At 37.7% G+C, this 22,190-nt stretch overlaps 1 protein-coding gene across 3 annotated transcripts; it reads right to left on the bottom strand.

Moving 5' to 3' along the window:
* Nucleotides 1-228: 228 nt before the first annotated feature.
* On the bottom strand, nucleotides 229-20,612 carry GBF1 (G-box binding factor 1). Of its 3 annotated transcripts, none has more exons than XM_089155405.1 (12): nucleotides 20,399-20,612; nucleotides 19,135-19,281; nucleotides 19,000-19,053; nucleotides 18,795-18,884; nucleotides 18,601-18,687; nucleotides 18,057-18,217; nucleotides 17,886-17,943; nucleotides 16,525-16,573; nucleotides 16,158-16,294; nucleotides 13,851-13,928; nucleotides 3,833-3,958; nucleotides 229-1,086 (listed from the first exon to the last, which is right to left on the bottom strand). In XM_089155405.1, exons 2-12 carry the CDS (start codon nucleotides 19,192-19,194, stop codon nucleotides 913-915), a joined length of 1,074 nt encoding a protein of 357 aa, XP_089011531.1. In that variant the 5' UTR covers nucleotides 19,195-19,281; nucleotides 20,399-20,612; the 3' UTR covers nucleotides 229-912. The 3 variants fall into 3 exon arrangements, with proteins under 3 accessions (XP_089011531.1, XP_089011529.1, XP_089011528.1); XM_089155403.1 differs by having other exon boundaries at nucleotides 16,158-16,363; XM_089155402.1 differs by having other exon boundaries at nucleotides 16,158-16,444.
* Between the last annotated feature and the right edge of the window lie 1,578 nt (nucleotides 20,613-22,190).

Raw genomic sequence — 22,190 nt, forward strand, 5'->3', positions numbered from 1 at the left:
TCAAAAGTGTTTCTTTAGCACAAATCCCTAGTTTCATTGTAATTAAGCTATAGTTCCGATGTTGAGTGACCACCATTACCAGTGCTGAGGCAAGTGTGGATCATCTCCCCTCACCCGACGGCATTATAAGTTACAACCACAAATTTATGAGAGTCCATAAATAAAAAATAATAATAATATTTTAAAAAATAAATATATCCCATCACCTTAATCCTATGGATTCCACCTTTCAATTCGTGGTCAACAGTTGGGGAAGCTCCCCGTCAGTCAGGGGAGACAATCCTGAGGCCAAGGAAAACTTACAGTTGCATCAACAAGGAATTGTGGCAGTAATTTCAAGAGCCCGTGTCTGAATGCTAAGTCCACATTATTTTCAGCGGATTCCTAATTAACTTGTTAATTCCACACCCATTGGGAAATCCATCATAAAACCATTCCCATTGAAAGAGTGCTACAGGGTCACACAACTCCGAAGCCCAGACACAAAATCTGCCATGACGCCTAAGGAATGATCACCTTGCCCAAGAGCCTTTCAGGGTAGTCATTTTTCAACATTTCATGGCAGCAAAACAATAATTTCCACGGAGGGCTATGCATGGCCCTTTTGCACACGAACTAACTCCTGTAATTTTTAAATGAGACTCTTCGAAGTGTCAAAGACCAGTCGGATAGGCGAGTCTGCAGCCACTGTCAAGGCTGAAAATTCCATAGCAGATGATCATCCATTCATTTAACAGAAAGGTTTAAAGGTTACTTGTCATATAGTGCAAGCAGTAGAAGCTCAGATTTTACAGCAATTTATATATACAGAATCCTGCACTATGAAATCTCATGGTTCATAAACGATGTCAGTAGACAAAAACAAAAGGGTTAAGGCTAAGGATTAGTATTTGAGAAAAAAGGACCTTGTGTTCAATTAGAACAGAAATCAAGCTTCCTATTAGAGCTGAAAATTTTCCCTTCCTTTTGACAGGATACTGAGTCATCTTCTCGATCTCCATCAGTAGAGTTGCTAACCTTTTCTGTTTCGGTCGTTCTTAGATGAGCAGCAACTGTGTTTGATCCATACAAACGAGTCAGCTCCTCCTGTTCCAGCGCATCATCACCATCAGTGATACAGCAACAGCCTAATCTTTCTGACATCTGAAAACTGAATCTCCCTAGAGCCTAAAGAATCCAAAAGGTACTGATTTTTCATGTTCAAGGCAGTATTAATTAGAGACCAGCCTTGCTCAGTGACCATCTGTTCTAAGCCCCCCCCCCCCAAAAAAAAAAAAAAAAAGAGTCTGTTTTCATGGTCCAAAAGATTCCTATTGGAAGGTAGATCATCCATTCAGTGCAAGTTTGGGGTAATAACATCACAAAAGCAACCCCACCAAAAACAAAAAGCAAAAAAAAAGAAAAGAATCAACCAAAACTTGCTTTGATAACACCGTAAAAACCTAAAATATAGAGTAACAAAATTACCAGGTCCAAAACCCTTACACTCATTTGAAATACTAAACCTTTAGGCTTTTGCACTTCTTCTGCAAGAAGCAATTCTTAATGCCAGAGTCCTCTAGATTGGTCAGCTTTCCAATAACTAGTGGAGGGAACTTCAGCATTAAGAAAATAGGTAACTAGGATGACTAGAATGTAAAACCTTGAAACACAAAATGTTGATTAATAAATCAAAGCACTATTAATTCATAATAATAGTAATGAAGAGTTCTGTGCAGAACTAAGTAAGTCTGGCACATCAGCCCTTTATCTTATGTGGTTTTTTGTTTTTTACTCCTTTTTTTTCCTTTTTTTGGGGGGGGGGGGGGGGGGGAGCTGCACAGTTGGGGGTGTTTAGACAGAGTCATCCTTGTCCATCTCATGGCTTAAGTAATAACCATTCACACATACAAACGCGAGCATAACCCTTCGCATAACAACTGCATACACCCAAGATTCATAGACAACCTATTCACATAACATACCATTTGCGCCACCTAGAACTTGGAAGTCAGTTTAGGCTGAAATTTGGTGGACATTATACCTGAAAGTCCCTTGTTTCAGCTCAAATAAAATTCCCATATTAGAAAATTTTGAAGTATTGAGAATATAAGGACTAGTAATAGTGTCGGTCCATGAAGGACACCTAAACATAAATTATTAGTCTAAGAGTTTCAAATTTGACATGCGGTTCATCTAATCAGTTTACACTATAACTAGCATTCAAAATTTCAACATGTTTCACCTGGCACAAATAGTTGTGCAATCTGTATAAAGAAATGTAGGTAGGCTATCCATGGATCCAACAACTATAATCAAACCAGTGATAACTACGATAGTAGTACATGATGATTATTATTATTGGGGACAGTTATCTAGGTATGGCACTAAGACAAGCTTTTCCTTGTGGGTCAAGAGTCTACTGCATAGAAGACTAGTTGAATTCTGATTTTAGTGGACATGTAGCCGTCATCACCTCAACTCATGCTGTACACTTCATCCCAAGAAAAGAGCAAATGCTTTAATATTCACTATGGTCGGTGAATTGTGTAATTAGGGTGACGCCATACCATGAGTTGGAATTCACTTCTTGCTGGTTCAGCAACAGGAGAATCAATTGCACTACTTGAGAATAGGGTGGAGGGGTTGCTTGTAGGAGTTTAGTACCCACTGAAGCTGAGACACAGATGTCAGTTGGGAGTTACCATGGAAAGAAGCAAGAATAAAAGGTCCTGATTGAAGAGGATTAATAAGTCAGACAGAAGCTATGTGTAATTGTCCAGCAGGTTGTTGACCTACATGGTCAGGGATTTTAGGAAATGTCTTATGGAAGGATTGAGTTTCGTTGCTTTATGAAGCAGAGGATTGTTTACCCTCGCCTTTATTGATGGAGATCCAACCATCAGGAGTTTGTTTCATAGGGTTGGTTAAGGTTATCTGCAAGCTTTTTACTAGTTAAATATTTAGGTACTTTAAAGCTTTATTCTCATTATAGAGGGTCCTGTAACGTCATACATAGACAGGTATGTCTAGTTTTGTCCAACATTTTCAAAAATTCCAGATGGCATTTGTAGCTCTTGTCTATCTTATAAACGAAAAGATCCTTCACCTGATCCAATTTGGTCAAATTTGAATCCAAATGATACTTTTGGGGGACAAAATGTGTCCACAGTTAAATATTTCAAGCATAACATTGATCTCAATTATTATAACAAAGGTTTCTGGCATCCAGTAATATCCTATGACTTATTTCTTTTTGGGTCAAAAGAACTTTTCTATGACTTTGAACCATGTCTGGACCCCAACTTCTAATTCATATTGGGTGAAACTTTTATCAATGAGATGGATGGATGCATGATCCTCTACAAAATGCAGCCACCCATGTTCAGAATCTTTAGGCATATGCCAACTGGAAAGTTATTAATGATGACTCTAGGAATTTTAACAAAATCTAATTGATTTTTTATTTTCATGTCATTGAAGCTTAGCTTTCCCTTTCTCATTGTTTTTATAATTAAAGATAGATTTCCATCATAAACTAAAACAGAACTTTAAACCATGACGAGAAATCAACATTTGTTACAAAAAACCTGCAAAAGTTTTGGATGGCCAATAATACTAAGCGAATAAGTCCATGTATGAGACAAATTGAATTTTTGGAACATGCTGAGTAAACCTAAAGCTTTAGGTAAGAGTTTACAAGTGAGTAACAATGTTTACTATGACTAGTGCAAAAACAATCTAACCAAAAAGAGAGATATAAGACTACTCTACCAGGAATGTTTCAGAGAAAAAGCAATACCAAAATGACCAATAAAAGGGAGATATAAAAACAGAAGCATGGGAAGCAAACCATTATGGAATTATTTTCAGATGTCAGCTTTGCACATTCCTCAGCAAGCCTTTGCATCTCATCTTTGAGTGCTTGATTCTCATTTGCCAGAATGTCCACCTTTGATTGTAGCTCTTCACATTCAGCCTAGGAGAACATAGAAGAAGAAACCATTACTGACAGAGAGAGAGTAAGCTTGAAGCCTCAGAGCAAATTAGCAATACAAAGGTTTTAAAAAAAGGTCTTAAGATGTGCTGAAGCTTCAAACTTTCACCAGTGATATTTGGGTTAAGTCTGACAGTCAATCAGAAGGGGAAAAGAGAGAGAGAAAAAAAAACCCTATGAAATGATCAAGTTTTCTCACTTTGCTGATGGATCAAAAAGTAGTTCAGTCTCACTCTGAAAGTCACCTTAGCAGTAACAGGAGGGAACACAACCTTTGTTCCCTGAACCGATGGGCTGTCGCTTGTAGATGAATGAAAAAAGGAGAAACACCCACTCTAATGGTTCCTCAAATCATTCTGTCCTCTCTCAGAACTTCCACCCAGAGGAGTATTCGTTTCGTGGGCACAGTCAACATGAGGTCTGTGTGTCCACCCTTTTTTTTCTTTTTTGTTTTTGGGGTGAGTTCACTTCCATCGGTTAGGAATTGACATGCCCTACCATTTCCATCTGAGGTCAACATCTTACATTCAAAAGAGGGTGTAAGTCAGGATATCCGAGTCTTCCAGCTCCAAGCAATTCAGAAGATGCATCCTTTTTTCAATCCTCGTTGATCTTAACAGTGAGACGTAGTGATACATATGAATTAATTGGTCTTTTTCATATTCATATGAACCCAATTTTTTTGAATCTTTATTTTGAGCCCTACGGCATTGATTGACCCTATTTCGCCATTTTTGTGTTACTAATCTAGCCCATCTAGTCTGAGATGTGTGTAGACCAGGCAGGCTAGGACGAAGAGCTAACCTGTTCTTTTGCAACTAATTCTGAAACACATGTTAAAGTATAGGGAGGTGAGTTTAAAGATGGAAAGGAACAAAAAAGCTCAACATGCACCAGAGCCAAATGAGGTACAGGATGGATCTGCTTCAACCGCAATTGCCCAACCCACTGTTCATTCTATCTTTACCTCTAGCAGGAAAAGATACATAAAGAGGGGATCTAGTTAGGAAGTGGTGAATAAATTGTAATAGCACTATCAGGAATATTGTTTTTCAATGGTAGAATAGTACTATCAGTTTATCAGGAACGAGCACTATCCGGAACGGGTCTGGCTCCTCTCCTTGAAGGAAATCTCCCAAGAAGTGGCCAATGAGCTCTTTGAGTTTGCCATGTTATATTTATATATATAACCTAACTAAACCCACAAAACTCGCAAACCCATCTAGAGTCCCATCTTCTTCGTTTTCATCTTCCTCCTGGCAAAGCCTGCAAGAGTGGAAGTTGCAGGAGTTCAAAATCAAATTAATTGGTTCAATTGCCTGTTAACGTAACAGGAGTTTAAAATCAGATTAACTCATGACCAGAAGTCGCGCTTTAGAAATTTATAGAGGTTAGAGTTTTCAGATAAGATCGTTGTCTCTAGTAGAGATTGATTCTTTCTAAAACAAAATCTTTGTTTCCTCTCTCTTTGTTCTTGAAGATTTCTCTCTTTGCTCCAAAATCTGCAATTTCAGATTCTTTTTCATCAAGATCCGATTTACTAGTACTGTTTTCTTTTTCAAAAGAAATTTCCCAGACAGAGGTGGTCCCGGAGACCCGTTTGGAAAGAGAGTGAAAGTTGAAAGGGGATCACATGTGACCACAAGGATGAGGACCTGTGAGACAAAAGTTCTCTGCTTCTGCAGATGAAGCCGATCCACAAGGAGGTCCCCGTTTTGATCCCTAATGGGAAACCCATCTGTAAGTCTCTTATCATATTATAAAACCTTGATGAAGAGTAACACTTGAAGAAGGAAATCTCCAGCCTTGCAAGCCTCGCCACGAGGAAGACGAAAATGAAAAAGATGGGACTCCAAATGGGTTTTCGGGTTTTGTGGGTTTAGCTAGGGTAAAATTAAATTTTTTCTTAGCCCCTGAATTGGCATAGTCCACATGGAAAACCCACAAACTCATTGGACACTCCTTCGGAGATTTCCTCCAAGGAGAGGAGCCAAACCCATCAGGAATTGGGAGGGTGAAAAAAGACTAGTAATTCCCAACATACCAAATAAAGGGTTGTGAACTTGTGATGCTGGTCACGTGAACAATGTTTTGGCCTTCTTTCTTCATGTTTTCTCCTATTGTTGCAATCCTGGTTGACGGGTCAAAATTGTGAGCAAAGGGGCATTCTATTTTGTGGCTGGTTGAACTGGCATCCAATGCTGGTTTGAATTGGTCCTAGCTGGTTGTCCTACATCACTATCGTAAATCAAAGATTTAATCTTAGATCAGGTCAAGGTTCTAGATCTCGGTTTCAAGGCCAGTTTCAGCCAGCCTTGAGATTCGAAACCAAGCTATTCTCCGAAATTTAGGCGAGGGGGGCCAAAACCAGGAATTTTCCAAGAAATTTCGGTCCTAGTTTTGGGCCTATTTGAGCCTTTTTTAAAGTTCTTGACGGGGGAGATGACTTGCCTTTCCCGATGTTTGGGGTGCCATCTGCTCTCACAAGAACATTGCTTCTAAAGTTTGGGACTTTCACATATAGCTGATTGTTTCATACATCACGTGCATCGGGAGAAGTGGGGAGAGATCATAGTACCTGTGACTGTGAGATTATTGCCCGAAAGAACAAGTTTTTGCAATGATTAAAGTGTAGAGAAGTCAATAGATCAAACCCATAAGATCCATTTTCTGAAAATTAATTACAGAGTTGTTACTGTTGTTCACAAGCACAGCAGCCCCTGGATTGGGCAAGCAGAAGTTGTTAAGAGTAAAGTGGAAAAACCTACAACGCCATGTAATTTGGTAGCTCACAAGTCACGATTTCACAATCCTGTCCTTTTCTTCCCCAGCATTATCCACCAGAAACATAACTAGGAAGCTTTGATTTAGACCCTTGAAGAAGATGATGGAAGGAGACGAAATCACCCAAAAAAAGTCTAGCAAGGACCTTGTAGAAGCATTTGAGATGGAAGGAGACAAAAGAGACAGAGTCATTGAAACAACAAGACCTTGTAAAAATCAGTCCCAAAAAGAGTAAAGAAGATGACGGTTCGACCAAGATGCAAAAGAACGGTTGATTTCCATCACCATTTTGACCGAAACTAGTCAAAACATATTACTTTCTCAATTCACCCCATGTTTCGTTTGGGGTTTTGCCAGATCTAAAATCTCACTGAAACTTGAACACTGGTTCAGGTCAATTGAAACCATAAATTTATTTCCAATGAATGCTATTGTTGAAGAATACGCATGAACACCAAGGCTGCTGCATTGGTGCACAAGCATGCTTTGGTGGTGATTCTCTTTATTAGATATGATACATCACTTTCTATTTCTGGAGTAGGAACCTTGGTACACAAATTTTGGAGTTTTTAGAAAGCATACTTTCTATTTTATGTTAGTCACTAATTTTAGAACTTCCCTTTTTTATGTAGTCTCTATTTTGGACAGATTTTAGGAGTTAGAAGACTAGAAAATTTTGTCCATGAGTTGTATTTTCTAGTTTATTTCTAGAGGACAAGTTTCCTGTCTCTCAAGTTTTATGCTTAGCACTCAAGTTCTATAAATAAAGGAAGCTTGCAATTCTAGTGCTACTTTGCTAGAGTCGCAGGCCTTTGTTGTGGTTCTTCTCTCATCTTCTTCGTCTTCTTTTTCTTTGCTCTACTCACTTGTTTCAAATTTATTTTGGTTTATTAAAGCTTGGTTTTCTAACATGGTATCAAAGCTTTTTTAATCAAATCAGATTACCTGAGACATTTTTTTATGCATACAGTTCCTTGGTGCACAGCCACCTACCGCTGCAAATAATGTGCTGCTTAGATCAGAATTTGATGTAAACTGATCTCTTCTATCTATTATCTGTAATTAGATTCCAGAACTTGGATCATATTCAAAACTACCTACACCTTTTTTCACTTTTTCAGTTCTGCATTTTTTTTTTTTTTTTTTTTTTTTTGCATATTGCAGAATTCTATTTTGCCCTAAACTTCGAAGTTCTGGACTTCTATTTTGTGATCTCTTCTTCTATCTACCATGTCTTCAATTACTAGTGATTCGACTACAAATACTGCTGAATCCAAAAGATCTCAAATAGATCCAATGAATGTTCAGATTACTTCCATCAAACTCAAAGGTGGTTTTAATTATTTGTTTTGGTCCCAAGCTGTTAGTGTTTACATACTTGCAAAAGGTAAGCTTGACGTTGAACCTCCTGCTGAGACTTGCAGATCCTACTCTAGTTGGACCCCAAATAATGCAATCATCAAAATTTGGATGTGGAATATCATGGAACTTGATATTGCAGCCAATGTTATGTTCCATAAGACTGCCAAGAGAATATGGGATGACTTGTAAGAGACCTATTCCCAAGCTAAAAATATTACTCGAATTTTTAGTAAATATGAAAAATTATTTCAATTTCAGCAAGCTGACAAGTCTTTGCAGGATTATTACAACTCTTTTAAAGGCATGATGGAGGAGGTGAATGCATGGTTGTCAAGGTTGGGGCTCCGCCTAGGCGATTAGGTGACAAAGCGGTGTCTATGCGGCAATAAGGCAACTAAAGCGATTGGGTCAAAAAATTCAATACAACTACCTTTAAACTACTTTTCAATACAACTACTTTCTAAAATAGGCTAAACAAACATTCAATAATCACATCCCTCCAAAAAAAAAAAAAGCATTCAAGAAACTTTTTTTACCCAACATGATAAATTAATAGATCTCATCATTCCGATTTCCAAGTCATTGTCCACTTAATGATCACTTATTGATCACTGATTTTCTATGTTGACTATGGCCCATACTTCACATTCTTTTGTGATGGACACATGGGTAGAATAAATTTTGATTTAATATATAAAATTAAGAAAAAATATTAAGTACAAAATGTCAAAAAAGCGTCTACTTTAGAGTCTAAATGGCAACAAAGCGACAAAGTCGAAGCGCCTAGGCAAAAAAGTGGTTGAAAAACATCACGTCAATTAAGCAATTCAAAACAAGGCAATTGAAAAACCTCCTAGACGGACGCTTTGACAACCATGGTTGAATGTCTTTCAACCTCTTAACTATAGACATAAAGAAGATTAAAGCACAATAGAATGAGTTTTTTGTCTCTAAGTTTCTTGGAAGATTGAACCCTGAATTAAAATCCGTTAAAGGACTATCTTTTTGTTGGTGAGCATGTCCCCAACCTCAATGAAACATATTCTAGACTTCAGCGTATTGCCTTGCTTAAAGAGGACTCTTCTGAAAATAATTCTAAAGGAGAAAATTTGCATTTACTACATCTCATGGAAGGGGGTGTGGTCGTGGTTCAGGAGGAGTTAGTCGACCTCCTGGAAGTTGTGGTGTTCAACAGTCTGATAAGACATCTAAACCTTCTACTCACTATCTCACTATGGTAAAACTGGAGACTTGGTGGAAACTTGTTGGGCCAAACATGGAAAACCAGAGTGGGCCAAACAACTTGCCAATCATGTTGCATCTAACGGTGGTACTAACACATTAGCAAACAACGAAAGTGGTTGCTGGACCTTCTTCGGGGGACGTGTCTAAGACTCTTCGAGATGAAGTAAGCCAAATCCTTCACCGTCTACAAAATATTGAGACCACCGCTTCCACATCCATTGGTACTTCTGCTGCCACTCTTTCTCATGCAGGTAATACCGCTCTTCTCACTTCTACATCATTTCCTTGGATCATTAATTTAGGGGCTAACAGCCCTTCTCACTTCTACATCATTTCCTTGGATCATTAATTTAGGGGCTACTTCCCACATGATTGTTAGCTCATTTTTTAAATCTTCTATTAACAATTCTGTTGTCATAGCTAATGAAACTTCCACACCAATTCTAGGCTCTGGAAGTGTTTATCCTACACCTTTTCTTACTTTGTCTTCTGTATTAGTTTTTCTTTCATTTATTATTTGTTAGCCAGTTAACTAAAGCTTTGAATTTCTTCGTAACCTTTACTCCTAATTCTTGTGTTTCTCAGGACCTTCTCACCAAGAAGCCAATTAGTGAAGGGTGTGAAAGCAACGGACTCTACCATCTAGCCTACGCTACCCCTACTGCAGCCCTCTCTGATGATGGTGTAGATGTTTTCTAGTGGCATTGTCTTTTAAGCCATACTTCCTTAGCTAGATTAAAAATTTTATTTCCTTCTTTGAAGTCAATGTCTAGGTTAAATTGTGAGACATGTGAGTTGGGAAAGCACCATCATGCCACCTATCCTCCACGCTATGTCTCTCGTAGAGAGTCTTTGTTTTCTTTAGTTCATTCAGATATCTGGGATCCTTGGAGAATTAGTAATAGGCATGGTTTTCGGCATTTTGTTACTTTTGTGGACGATTTTTCACGTCTTACATGTTTGTATCTTTTAAGGGATAGAACTGAGTTCATGCCTATATTTAAAAATTTTATGCATGAATAGATACTCAATTTTCTCTTCCTGTTAAAATTTTTGGATCTAATAATGATCTTGAATATGTACAAAATGATATATCTAATCTATGTGACTCTTCAAATGATTCATCAAACCAGTTGTTCATTCACTCCCCAACAAAATGGAGTGGTTGAACACAAGAATCGCCACCTCTTAAAGGTTGCTCTTGTTCTTTTAATTATGGTGAATGTTCCCAAGAGTTAATGGTGTGATGCAGTTTTAACTGCTGGTCATTAAACCAAATGCCTATGACTTTACTTTCTGACAAATCCCCATTTTCAATTGTTTTTCCAAATGGAGAACCATTGTTAGTTCCACCCAAATTTTTTGGTTGTGTTTATTTTGCTCATATACCACATATTGTGGATAAACTTTCTCCCCAATCTGTCAAGTGTATTTTTCTTGAGTACTCTCATACTCAAAAAGGTTTTCGGTGTTATAATCATGTTCACCGGAAACAATCTATAAGTGCCAATGTGACTTTTTTTAGGACACCCCATATTATACTAGTCCATCTCTGATTGATGAAAATTGTGTTTTGAATGATGCTCCTCCCATTCCATTTTTAGTTCCTTCAAAAGACAGTGTGCCTCTAAAGGTTTATCAACTAAGATGTAAGTTGGCGGAGCATATTGTGGATATTACAGTTCCTCCAGTTGATACTAGATTGAAGCTGGTTCTACAGAAGTTCCCTCTTCTTCCTCTCCACCGGAAAATTCTTCTAGTGGAGATCCCACTCCTACTTCAGATGACTTACCCATTGCCTTGAGAAAAGGTACTCATACTTGCACTTTACGTTCTAATATTGTTTATCATGTTTCTAATTATATCTCTGTTTCTCATCTACCTTCCCAATTTTGTTGTCTTGCCCTTTCTCTATCTGCCATTCGTATTCCAATCCATCATAATGAGGCCCTTTTAAATCCTAGCTAGAAAGCTGACATGGATATTTTACTATCTTGTCTTACTTGATCTCTGGTAGACTTGCCCCCAGAAAAGATGTGGTCCATTGTCGGTGGACACATACTATTAAGTATCATCCTAATGGTACGGTAGAACGGCTCAAGGCTCGCTTGGTGGCTAAGGGCTATACACAAATGTATGGTGTGGACTACTTTGAGACTTTTTCTCCAGTGGCTAGACTTAATTATGTCCGTGTATTGATCTCTTTAGCAATTAATTATGATTGGGCCTCTCTTTCAGTTTGACATCAAGAATGCCTTCTTGCATGGTGACCTCAATGAAGAGGTTTATATGGAGCAACCTCCAGGGTACATTGTTCAGGGGGAGGCTATTACTTTGTAAGCTTCATAAAGCCATCTATAGGCTCAAACAGTCTCCACGAGCTTGATTTAAGAAATTTAGCAAGACAGTGGAATGTTTTGGATTTGTCCAATGTTATTCTAATCACTCTATTTTTGTTAAATGACAGGATGGTGGTGTTGTCACTATGGTCGTTTACGTTGATGCCATTGTTCTTTCAAGCAGTGATATTGGGGCTATTGATACAGTCAAGGCACACTTACAAAAGTACTTTCAAACCAAAGACTTGGGTAATTTACAGCATTTCTTAGGAATTAAGGTAATTCATAGTAATCAAGAAGTTAGTTTATCACAAAGAAAGTATGTGTTGGATCTTTTGACAGAAACTAGTATGCTTGCATCTAAACCTACTGACATTCTCATGGATCCTCAGTTGAAGTTAGGACAAGATGATGGTGACTTGTTAATGTCAATCGTTATAAGAGTCTTATTCAAAAGCTTATTTATCTCTCTATTCCTCGTCTTGATATTTCTTATTATGTTGGTGTGTTGAGTCAGTTTATGCAGCCACCTAGGAAGGCCCATTGGGATGTAACAATGAGAGTACTTCGGTATCTCAAGAATGCACCCAGGAAAGGGCACATCTATTGACCAAATCGGAGTATGGATTTGGTTGCCTTTTCAGATGTAGATTGGGCAGGATCTTCAGCTGGTCGCGAATCTACTACAGATTATTGTACATTTTTTGGTGGAAATATTGTGACTTGGAGAAGTAAGAAGCAATCCATTGTTGCTCAATCTAGTGCTGAAGCAGAATATAGAGCAATGGCCTACACATGTTCCATGAGAGGATGAAGCATATAGAAGTAGACTATCACTTTGTTCATGATGCAGTCAAGAAGAAATTGATTGAGATTCCCTTTGTGGGTTCTGTTGATCAGCTAGCTGACTTATTTACTAAAACTCTATTCAGACCTAGTTTTTAGTCTATTTGTTGCAAGCTGGGCATGAGAGACGCATATGCTCCAGCCTAAGGGGGAGTGTTGAAGAATACGCATGAGCACCAAGGCTGCTGCCTTGGTGCACAAGCATGCTTTGGTGATGATTCTTTATAAGATATGACAAATCACTTTCTATTTCTGGTGTAGGAACCTTGGTACACAAGTTTTGGAGTTTTTAGAAAGTATACTTTCTATGTTCTGTTAGTTACTAATTTCAAAACTTTCCTTTTTTTTATGTAGTTTATATTTTGGACAGATTTTAAAAGTTAGAAGAGTAGAAAATTATTTCCATGAGTTGTACTTTCTATTTTCTTTCTAGAGGACAAGTTTTTTGTCTCTCAAGTTGTATGCTTAGCACTCAAGTTCTAGAAATAAAGGAAGCCTACGATTCTAGTGCTACTTTGCTAGAATCACAGGCCTCTGCTGTGGTTCTTCTCTCATCTTCTTCCTATTATTTTTCTTTGTTCTGCTCATTCGTTTCAGATCTGGTTTGGTTTATTAAAACTTGGTTTTCTAACAGCTATTTTTAAGGAGAAACGAAGTTAAGATTTTCCAAACGAAAGATGTGTTATAGTTTTCCCTGCAATAAGAAATAGTACAACCTTCATTTCTGAAGGCTGCTGAGAACTTCTCTCCTTATAGGGCTAGACCAAGGCATTTCTTTCAAAGAAATCCATGAGATACCACTTCAGCTATTAGGATGTTCTAACATGTAGGTATTATCATCTTAAATTGGCTCCATTATATTTTGATTTTGTTGCCAACCCGCTTTTCCAGGAGCATCCTACCTCCTTCTCTTGTCTTCCGATTAAAAGGGGAGGCATACCCAGTGCACAGGGCTCCATGTGTAACAGCCTAACAGGGTCTAGATAGATCAGATATATGCAGCCTTACCCTGTTTCCAGGACTTAAACCCATAACCAAGTGTTCAGCAAGTGCACACTTGATCAACGCACCAACCACAACCTTCCATCTCTTATCTTCCGTGGTATATATGAAAAAGATAACAAAAAACAAGAAAAAGCTCGCAAGTTATTAATATAGCAGAAGAGAGGGGGATTCTTTATATTGGGAGGGAAAAGCATGAGCAGTTAAAAGACAAAGTATAAAAAGACTATATTATTATGAGTGAATAAAATAGTATGGTGGAGGTTTATTATAAAACTACTCAAATAAGTGAATACCTGCTTGCGTAATCTAGATCTCCTAGCTGATTCCCGATTAGATTGCTTCCTCCGTTGTTTTTTGAGTTCACGTTCATCCTATCAAAGAGAGAGTTATGACACTATAAACATTCCATATTTTAAAATAAAATAATAAATAAATAAAAAGAGAGTAAACTTCAGATTAAAATAAAACCAAGTTAACATGGAAAGCAGCACTGACTATATTTATGTCATGACGTCATCAAAAGGGTTTCAAAATTAATGACGGTGGATCAAAGATGCCATACAGCCCTTAGGTATATCCGGGATGAAATTCCTAAAGAACAAGATTCAACTGCCCCAAAAATAGCTGGTATCCCTCAAAGTGGAACAAATTAAACTTAAACAAAAAATGGTAATCAAATACATTAAATTCAACTAGCACTCGTGTCCCTTGTAAATCAAAATTCCACCCTAAAACAGTAGGAGGGCATAACATTTCAATGTTTTTTCCAAGAGAAATAAAGGAATAGGAAAAGCCTATAACATGTCCATCCATCAGAAAACTAGCATGTACAGATGAAATTGGAATCAGAAAAGGGAAGGGGAAAGGAAAAACCACCCCACATCTTCCAATATGCAAAATACGTCTGCACTTCAGAAAAATAAAATTTTGGTTGGAGAGAAGGAAAAGCTGCACCTCATAATTCTCCAAAACCAGTTCTAAATTATTTCATTACCTTATGCTAGAAAGTAGAATGCATTTAAGCACTGGTCAATAATTAGACAGATAAGGATTCGTCCCATGGAAACCTAGTTGGGAAATGAGTTGGCCACCAGAAGCAACAAATCTGAAAGAGAATGATAGTACCAAAAGCAAAGAATAATGACAAAAGACTAGAGCTAAACCCCCTATAACTCAATGTGTCATATACAGCTGTGCTCAATACAGCAAGCCCCTGGCATTTTTAACAAAGGAATTGGTGCTTGGATTGAACATCTAGGACCAAGGCTGGCAAGTTTCCAGTTACATTAACCCTACACCGTGTATATATAGTTTTAACCACCACCCTTTACAATAGCTACAGAGGAATTGGTGCTTGGATTGAACATCTAGGACCAAGGCTGGCAAGTTTCCAGTTACATTAACCCTACACCGTTGATATATATAAGTTATTAACCACCTTACCTCTTTACAATAGCTACAGATGTGCTGAGTATGCATAAAAAGTCAGAGGGTCAATGTTGCATGACAAAGCTTTTACTGAAGGAAATGGATAGGAAAGATAACCTTTGAAAATCAGATGGAAGCTAATCTAAAACAAGTTACATGAAATGTGAAATGCAATGTTAGTACTAACAAAGTAGATCCAAAGGAGTGATAAATATTGATATGCAGGAGAAACCCAAAAACTAAAGCCACCATCTTCTTTAGACTGGTTCAATCACCACAAGGAGGGACAAGATGAAAAGAGTGTCCCAAGAGAATAAGCCTGGGTAAGCACAGGCGAGAGCTTAGACATGCACTCAGGATGCTGAGTCACTGTTAAATTTGAGGGAAATTTTGATGGACTACCGATAAGACCAACAATACTCAAGGACACAAATTTTGTGCAATCAATAAATGATGAAAATATGAAAATAAGTGCAGCTGCAATCAACGAATAGAAAGAGCAGAAAGGATTTAGATTCTATTTTATAGAACGAGAATCCTTGGATGGCAGATCAGGGAAAATCGAACAAGTGGTTGAATCATGTTTAGAGGATACACCAACAGTGGTAATGGGGAGTTTTAGAGAGAGAGAGAGAGAGAGAGAGAAATGGAAGACATGACAGCTTGGATAATGCTTGAGACAAAAAATAGAATTACTCCAGAAGGCCTCTGTGATAGAGCGGTAGAGCCTATGATGGGAATAAACAGTGCCTTCACAGGGAAAGCAGAACACGAGAGGAGAAGAAAAAAAATATGAGTTCTGACTGTGGATAATCGAATATAGAGCTCTACACTGTGGACCATATGTATGTATCTGTGTATGTTGTTTTCTCATATTCTATCATTGATCTATGCTTAATATTTTACACATAAGCCCAAAAGGACGTTAGAAAGGAAAGAAAGGAAATGAAGAAAGCATATAATAGTCATAAGGAAAAGAAAGAAAGAAAGAAAAAAATGTGTAACTTCTTTTAGAGAATTGGTTGGGAAGTGAGAAGCAAGCCACTGTAATTATCTATATCAACAGGGAGTGACAGATTTCCTATTTTTATACATTACTTGAAATCTTTAGAAAGGAAAACAAGGAAATAAAGAGATTTAAAATGGCATAAGAAAGCAATAGGCCCTCTTACTTGAGTCCATGAGTGTTCAGCTGCAAACCCCTCCCTTCCAACCACTGATGCTGAAGCCACTGCTGGTGAGACACCAGATCCATTTGGTCTAGTCTTTATGGGGACACCTTGAGATGATGCATTCCAAAGGTCCATTCCTATGTTCAAATTAGTAAGAGGCATAGTTACTGCAGAATTCCCTGTTACTGAAGCTGGAACATTTGTGGCTGGTTGACCCCTTGCACAGAAAATTGGTTCAATAGGTGGACCCCTGCATTGAGCCATACTTGTGCTCTGTGCATTTGCACCTGAGGGAATTCTTTTAAGTAACAAAACTAAAACATTTACTTTTAAGGCAGAAACAAATTGGTTGAGATGAGAATAGTACCATCTGCAAGCATCTCATTAAAGCTCCTCTTCCCACTCCCAGAAAGTTCCTGAAGAAAAAGACAATCATACCAACAATTAGGCAAGAACCATCAAGTCTGGCATGACTATCAAATTGTCACGGCAAAGCAGTTGAACTATTGGAAACTGCAATTAAGTCCTCGGGTGGGAATTTCCACACTATTGTTCAGAGGATCTAGCAGTGATACGTTTTCTTGCAAGATGAATGGAAAGAGACTGCAAGCAACAGAGCCACAAGAATAGGGAGAAAGGGAATAAAACAAGATGAGGGAAAGGGAGAAGTTGTTGGGAAGAGAGAAAAGGAACAGAAAGAGAGGCAAGAGCCCCCAATATTAACTAAATAAAATTAATATTCCCTTTCTGGGATTAGAATTCTGTTGAAGTATATACACTTGGACTATTTACTGTTCACGACACTATTCACATGAACAGTAAAAAAATTTGTTTCTACTGTTCATGGTACTGTTCACGTGAACAGTAAAAATCTGTGTTACTGTTCACGTGAACAGTATTATGCTATTGTTTTTATTATATTTTCTATTTCTAATGTGGGAGTCTTGCTACATAAGTTTTGGGAGTTTTTAGAAAGTATAGTTTCTATTTTGGTGGTAGTTTCTATTTTCAGAACTTTCTATTTTAGGAGTTAGGAAGTTACTAAAGCTGTAATATTTTGTTTCCTTTTTCTAGAGGACAATTACTTGTCTCTCAAGTTGTATTAGATTCATTAGAAGCTATAAATAAAAGTGCTCTGTGATTCTAGACTTTTAAGCAAGAATCACAAGCCTCTTCTACTAGTTCTTCATCTCTCTTTTCTTTCTTCAAGTTCAGCTGCTGTTTTGATTATTTAATGCTTGTTTTCTAACAAATTCTAATTATGAAAATCAAATAAATTGACTTTAGGGCCCCTAAATCATTTAAATAACTATCCGTTCAAGTTGCCTAAATGAAAATTAACTTGAAGTGATCAAATAATTGTAACAGAAGACTCCAAACAGCACATGGTATCCATAATCTTATCTATATACTTCATCAAATGCACAGAGTTTAAGACCCCAAACATGGTCTTATCAAAGAAATCTATAAACCCAGAAAATAAGAAGCCCAAGGTCCATAGAACCCAACCATGGGTCAAAATAAAGTCTTTCTGTCACCCACTCAATCTTCGATTTAGTGGACCAAGTTAGTGATCCCTTCTACTGACATTTTAGAACATGAATTAAGATTTGTTATGCACAGCTTTGCCAAAAGGCAGATATCTCTGCCAACATCTTTAGCCCTAACAAAGTTAATCAAGCAAGGAACCAAAAACAGAAAACTATTTAATAGAAATCCAGCACATACTTGCTGGTTAGTGCTTTGATCCCTTCCAGATGATGAACCCTCGCTTCCACTTCCATCACTGCTTATATTTTACAAAGGAAGGTAATTCAGAAAAATATTAGCTCACAAAGTAACTAGATTTACAAGGAAGAATGGAGTCAAAGCATGGCATAGAAGTTTAAAGCAAACTACCTATGTGAAGGACCATCATTTTCAGAACAAGAAGCAGCTTTCCCACTTCCTACAGCCTTCCCACCAGTATTTACTGAACTTCCCTTGGATTTTTTTATTGAACTGCGGTCAGTAGGGGCCTTTCCTCCCATATCTGCAGTTGCCGGCGGTGCACCCTGAGACTACAGAGAAAAGTTTAGAGTCTCACATGTGAGGATTATTCTCAGAAATTCATAGGTGTCCTCCAATAGACCCAGTTTAGTTTCCATCATTCTCCTTTCAACAAAATGTCAATAACAAGAAACGAAATAGAAAAGTATCTTCCAACATTTCATCTTAATGGGAAAAGAAGAGGGGCAAAATAGAGTCAATATGACACACAGTTGTCAAGACATTGCCAAGGCATTCAGGTGCATTGGTCTCCTTGGGCACCTTGTATCCCTCTTTGTCTTGGATCTTCTAGACAGTGTGACAACTATGGAATGATGGATTCCGATCTAAGACAGCAAATTAGATAATAACAAAAAATAAAATTTCAAAATAATGGAAAGAATACCATGCTCACCATAGCCATGTTCAGATGAGCATAATGTCCTCCATGAGAATATAGAGCAGGATATGGAACTGGGGTTCCATATGGTGAAATTAAATGCTGAAAAGGCTCAAGGAAAGAAGCAAATAATTATGCATATTCCTTCGGATCATACAATCATAAAAGCATGTACTTCACTTTATAGCTCAATAGAAGGAGATGCTCACCTGACTTCCCCAAAGATAAGGATGGGGACTTGGAGAAGAAGCAATAGGTGAGGTAAAAAAGGGAGGAGTAGCACCAGGACCATAGTATGCCTATTCAAGAAGCCGAGCAGTGAGCTATTGAAAGAATTCAGAAAGGTGTTGGATAACAAGTTCGGGAAACCACACACACAATAGAAATTAAGCTCAACATAATTTTATTGAAAACCTGTAGCTGAGCCTGAGTCGACCAATCAGGATACAAAGGTGTAGTAGGTGTTTCCTGTAAATTAAGAGAGAATTACAAATAGAAACATAGAAAAAAAAATACAAAAGAGAAAGAGAGGAGGGAAGGAGGGACAACCTGATTTGAAGCAGTTTCTCTCAAGGCCTTCACAGGTGAATTTTCATCCCCAGAACCCATTTTGCTCTGCAGCTTGTGCACTTACGACCTCTTCAGACTAAATATTTTATTGGAAGATCTTAATTTATCAAGGACTTCAAGAAACATCTGAAATGATCATAGCAATCATTAGTACTTTCAGTTTCGATCCAATTGATTGTTTACCGGGGGTGGGGGGTTTCCAATTGATCACTAATTCACTAGTACATTGTTCACCTGTCAACCAGATTGCAGTAGATGTATAACCTTTAGACCAGACAAAGCAGTTACAAAGTGTAGAATGTTCTAATTATTGACATCAAAAGATATTCCCCACAAGAAAAAATAAGCATCAAGTTTTGTATTGGATCAAGTAGCTTATATTGAAAGCTGTTGCAGAAGCAAGATACCATTCCTAACATAAATCACACGTTGGACAAGATTGTTGAAAGTTACATATGTTTTCCTCCTGTTCTTTTCTGTGAATATAGGCTTCTAAACTATTAACCTACGCAAATTACCTGTAATCATGAAGGCTTCAAGAACTAATTACATAATCTTAAAATTTTATGTAATGAGATTTGAACTTCAGGATTAGTCCCCTACAAACGAACATCCAAAAAATGCGAGGGATGAGATGCACCAAATCAAGGATATATATGATTGAACGGGATATCGAATGTAACCTTGAAAATATGAGAGGGGGTGAAGAATACATTTGCATCTATTAATCAAAAACCAAGCCAGCATAAATCTCCTAGTTATCAGAATATAGAACTTATCAAGCTGTTACAAAACCCTCCACTAAATTTTGTTCACAATATAATGAAGCAAACATCAGCCTTAGATTACCATTCTTATCTTCCAGGGGAATAAATTTCTTCGAGAGGGACAGGGGTAGAAAGTGGATAGATTAGAGATTGAGCCAAACATTCAAGCAACCTCTAGCACTTTGGGAAAAAAAAAAAAAAAAAGCAAGATGTTTTTCTCAAAACAAAAAGTATTATTACTGAGGTATTCATTAAAGACCAATGGATGAAACAAGCCAATTCCAAAATGTACTGAACTATTGTAAGAAAACACAAAGCAGCATAATCCAAACCGCCTAACTTAAATAGGAACACAAACTCAACTAAAAAAAAGAGACACTGCTACACAGAGAAGGAGCAGAAGACAAAACCAGAGCGACAAAAAACCGGCTTCAATAATCAAAAATCTCCAAGGCGAACAGGGATGAAAAAACTACCTGGTTTCATGGCTTCAAACAGAAACTGAAGAGTGAGGTGGATGTCCAGGTTGGACAGAAAGCAGAAACTCTGAGTCGACGAGCAAGATTTCCTCTATAGTTTTACTCTCACTCGCTTCCTTCTCCGTTGGCGTGTGGCTTTGCTAACTACGTGTCTCCGCTTTCAACACGTTGCAGTTTTCGTGCCCAATCGACTCCTTTGGGAACACCGTAAGTTAGGGTTTCAACCTTTAAGAGACACCTGGCCTTTTAAGTGAACTCACAGCTGTGAGATTTTGATTGATTTTGGATATCAACCGCCAATGCCCACTGGGTCCCACTTACAACAAACAAGATAACTACAAAGTTATGGTTGAGAGAAGAGTACCCGTTATACAGTAAACTCTGCCGCAGCTTTTGTAGGCGGTAGGGCTTTATGATCCTAAAGTGCAAGATATTCCAATCGAAGCGTAACATATCGTGGGGCCCCAAAGTTTAAAAGTATAATATTCACATTTGACGGTTTTACCATTATAAAATCGGTAGGCCCACAGCTAAAAATATTATTAAAAAAAAAAAAAAACACCTATCACCCACCCTGAGCCCCCCTGTATTTTGGGGTGGAAAAGCCATCGGAGAGCACTACGGGGTCGCAGATCCGGACTCCCCGTAGAGGTGGTAGGGTGTCATCCGTATAGCACTAAGATTTTGGACCTTGATTCAGTCATACGCATTACCATCAAGTGAGATAATTCAAATCCTCAAATCAAAGTTTTTATCGAAATTTTGGATCTAATGGTCATGCACTCATGTGTATTAACTAAAGCAAAATCAAAAAATTTGATATTCAAAATCGAATGGGTATTTTGGTATACATGTATGGATGATACAATATAAAATCAATATAAAGGGGAGACATATGTATAATACAATTAGGGTAGTTCCGATGTGTAAACATTTTCTTTTTTTTTTTTTTTTTTTTTTTGTAACAAACAAGCAGAAAATTAAGGGGGTCATTGGTGTATAATTATGGGGTCCCATCTCAGTCCTTCATGGTGCTATTGCCATAATAACTAAGGTGGTCCAAGCAGAAGCTCTTCCAAATGGTTTACTACTGGCTATGAGCTAAGATTTATAGAAACTATTGGTTTCTTCAGACTGTTTGGATCTTATAAAAGTCTTGAATTCTTCCTCACACTATTTGGATTGGTGTGCCATAGCTATTGTGGTAGAAATTCGGTTTTTGGCTGCATTTTGCACAAACGGTTTTCTACTGATATGTTAAGATGAGTGACTATCTCTGTGTTGATTTTCTAGCATCGGGCTTTAGAGAGCTCAAGATGTCAAGAACTTGGTGGATGACACCACTTTTTTTTATTTCTCATCCTAATGTAATCTCTTATCGGAAGTTTTCTCCATCTTAGTTTGAACAAAAATGTTTTATTAAAATTAAGATAACTTTCTTCGATTGAGATTATTCTATGAATAACCATTATGAAGTAATTTGTAAAGCACATAATATAGGTTAGTAAAAATTAGGATAATATGCCATTACATCCCAGGAGATTTATATATATATTAATGCCGCCAACAACACCCCCCGGAAGTGAGCTTCCGCGTCTGGCCAACGCAGAGCTATTCTAGTGTTGAAACTAACACATCTTAGTAAAGAGGTCGTGGGTTCGACTCTTGCTGGGGCATATTAATATCCCCATCCCCTGGCTTAATAAGCCCCTTTGGACTCAAAATAAATAATAATAAGAAAAATATGAGCAAAACTTTGTGATTGGTGTTTTTTCTAGCTACAACTATC

The sequence above is a fragment of the Hakea prostrata genome, chromosome 5, assembly GCF_041222555.1.
Source record: "Hakea prostrata isolate BN-2017 chromosome 5, UWA_Hpros_2, whole genome shotgun sequence".
NCBI lineage: Eukaryota > Viridiplantae > Streptophyta > Magnoliopsida > Proteales > Proteaceae > Hakea > Hakea prostrata.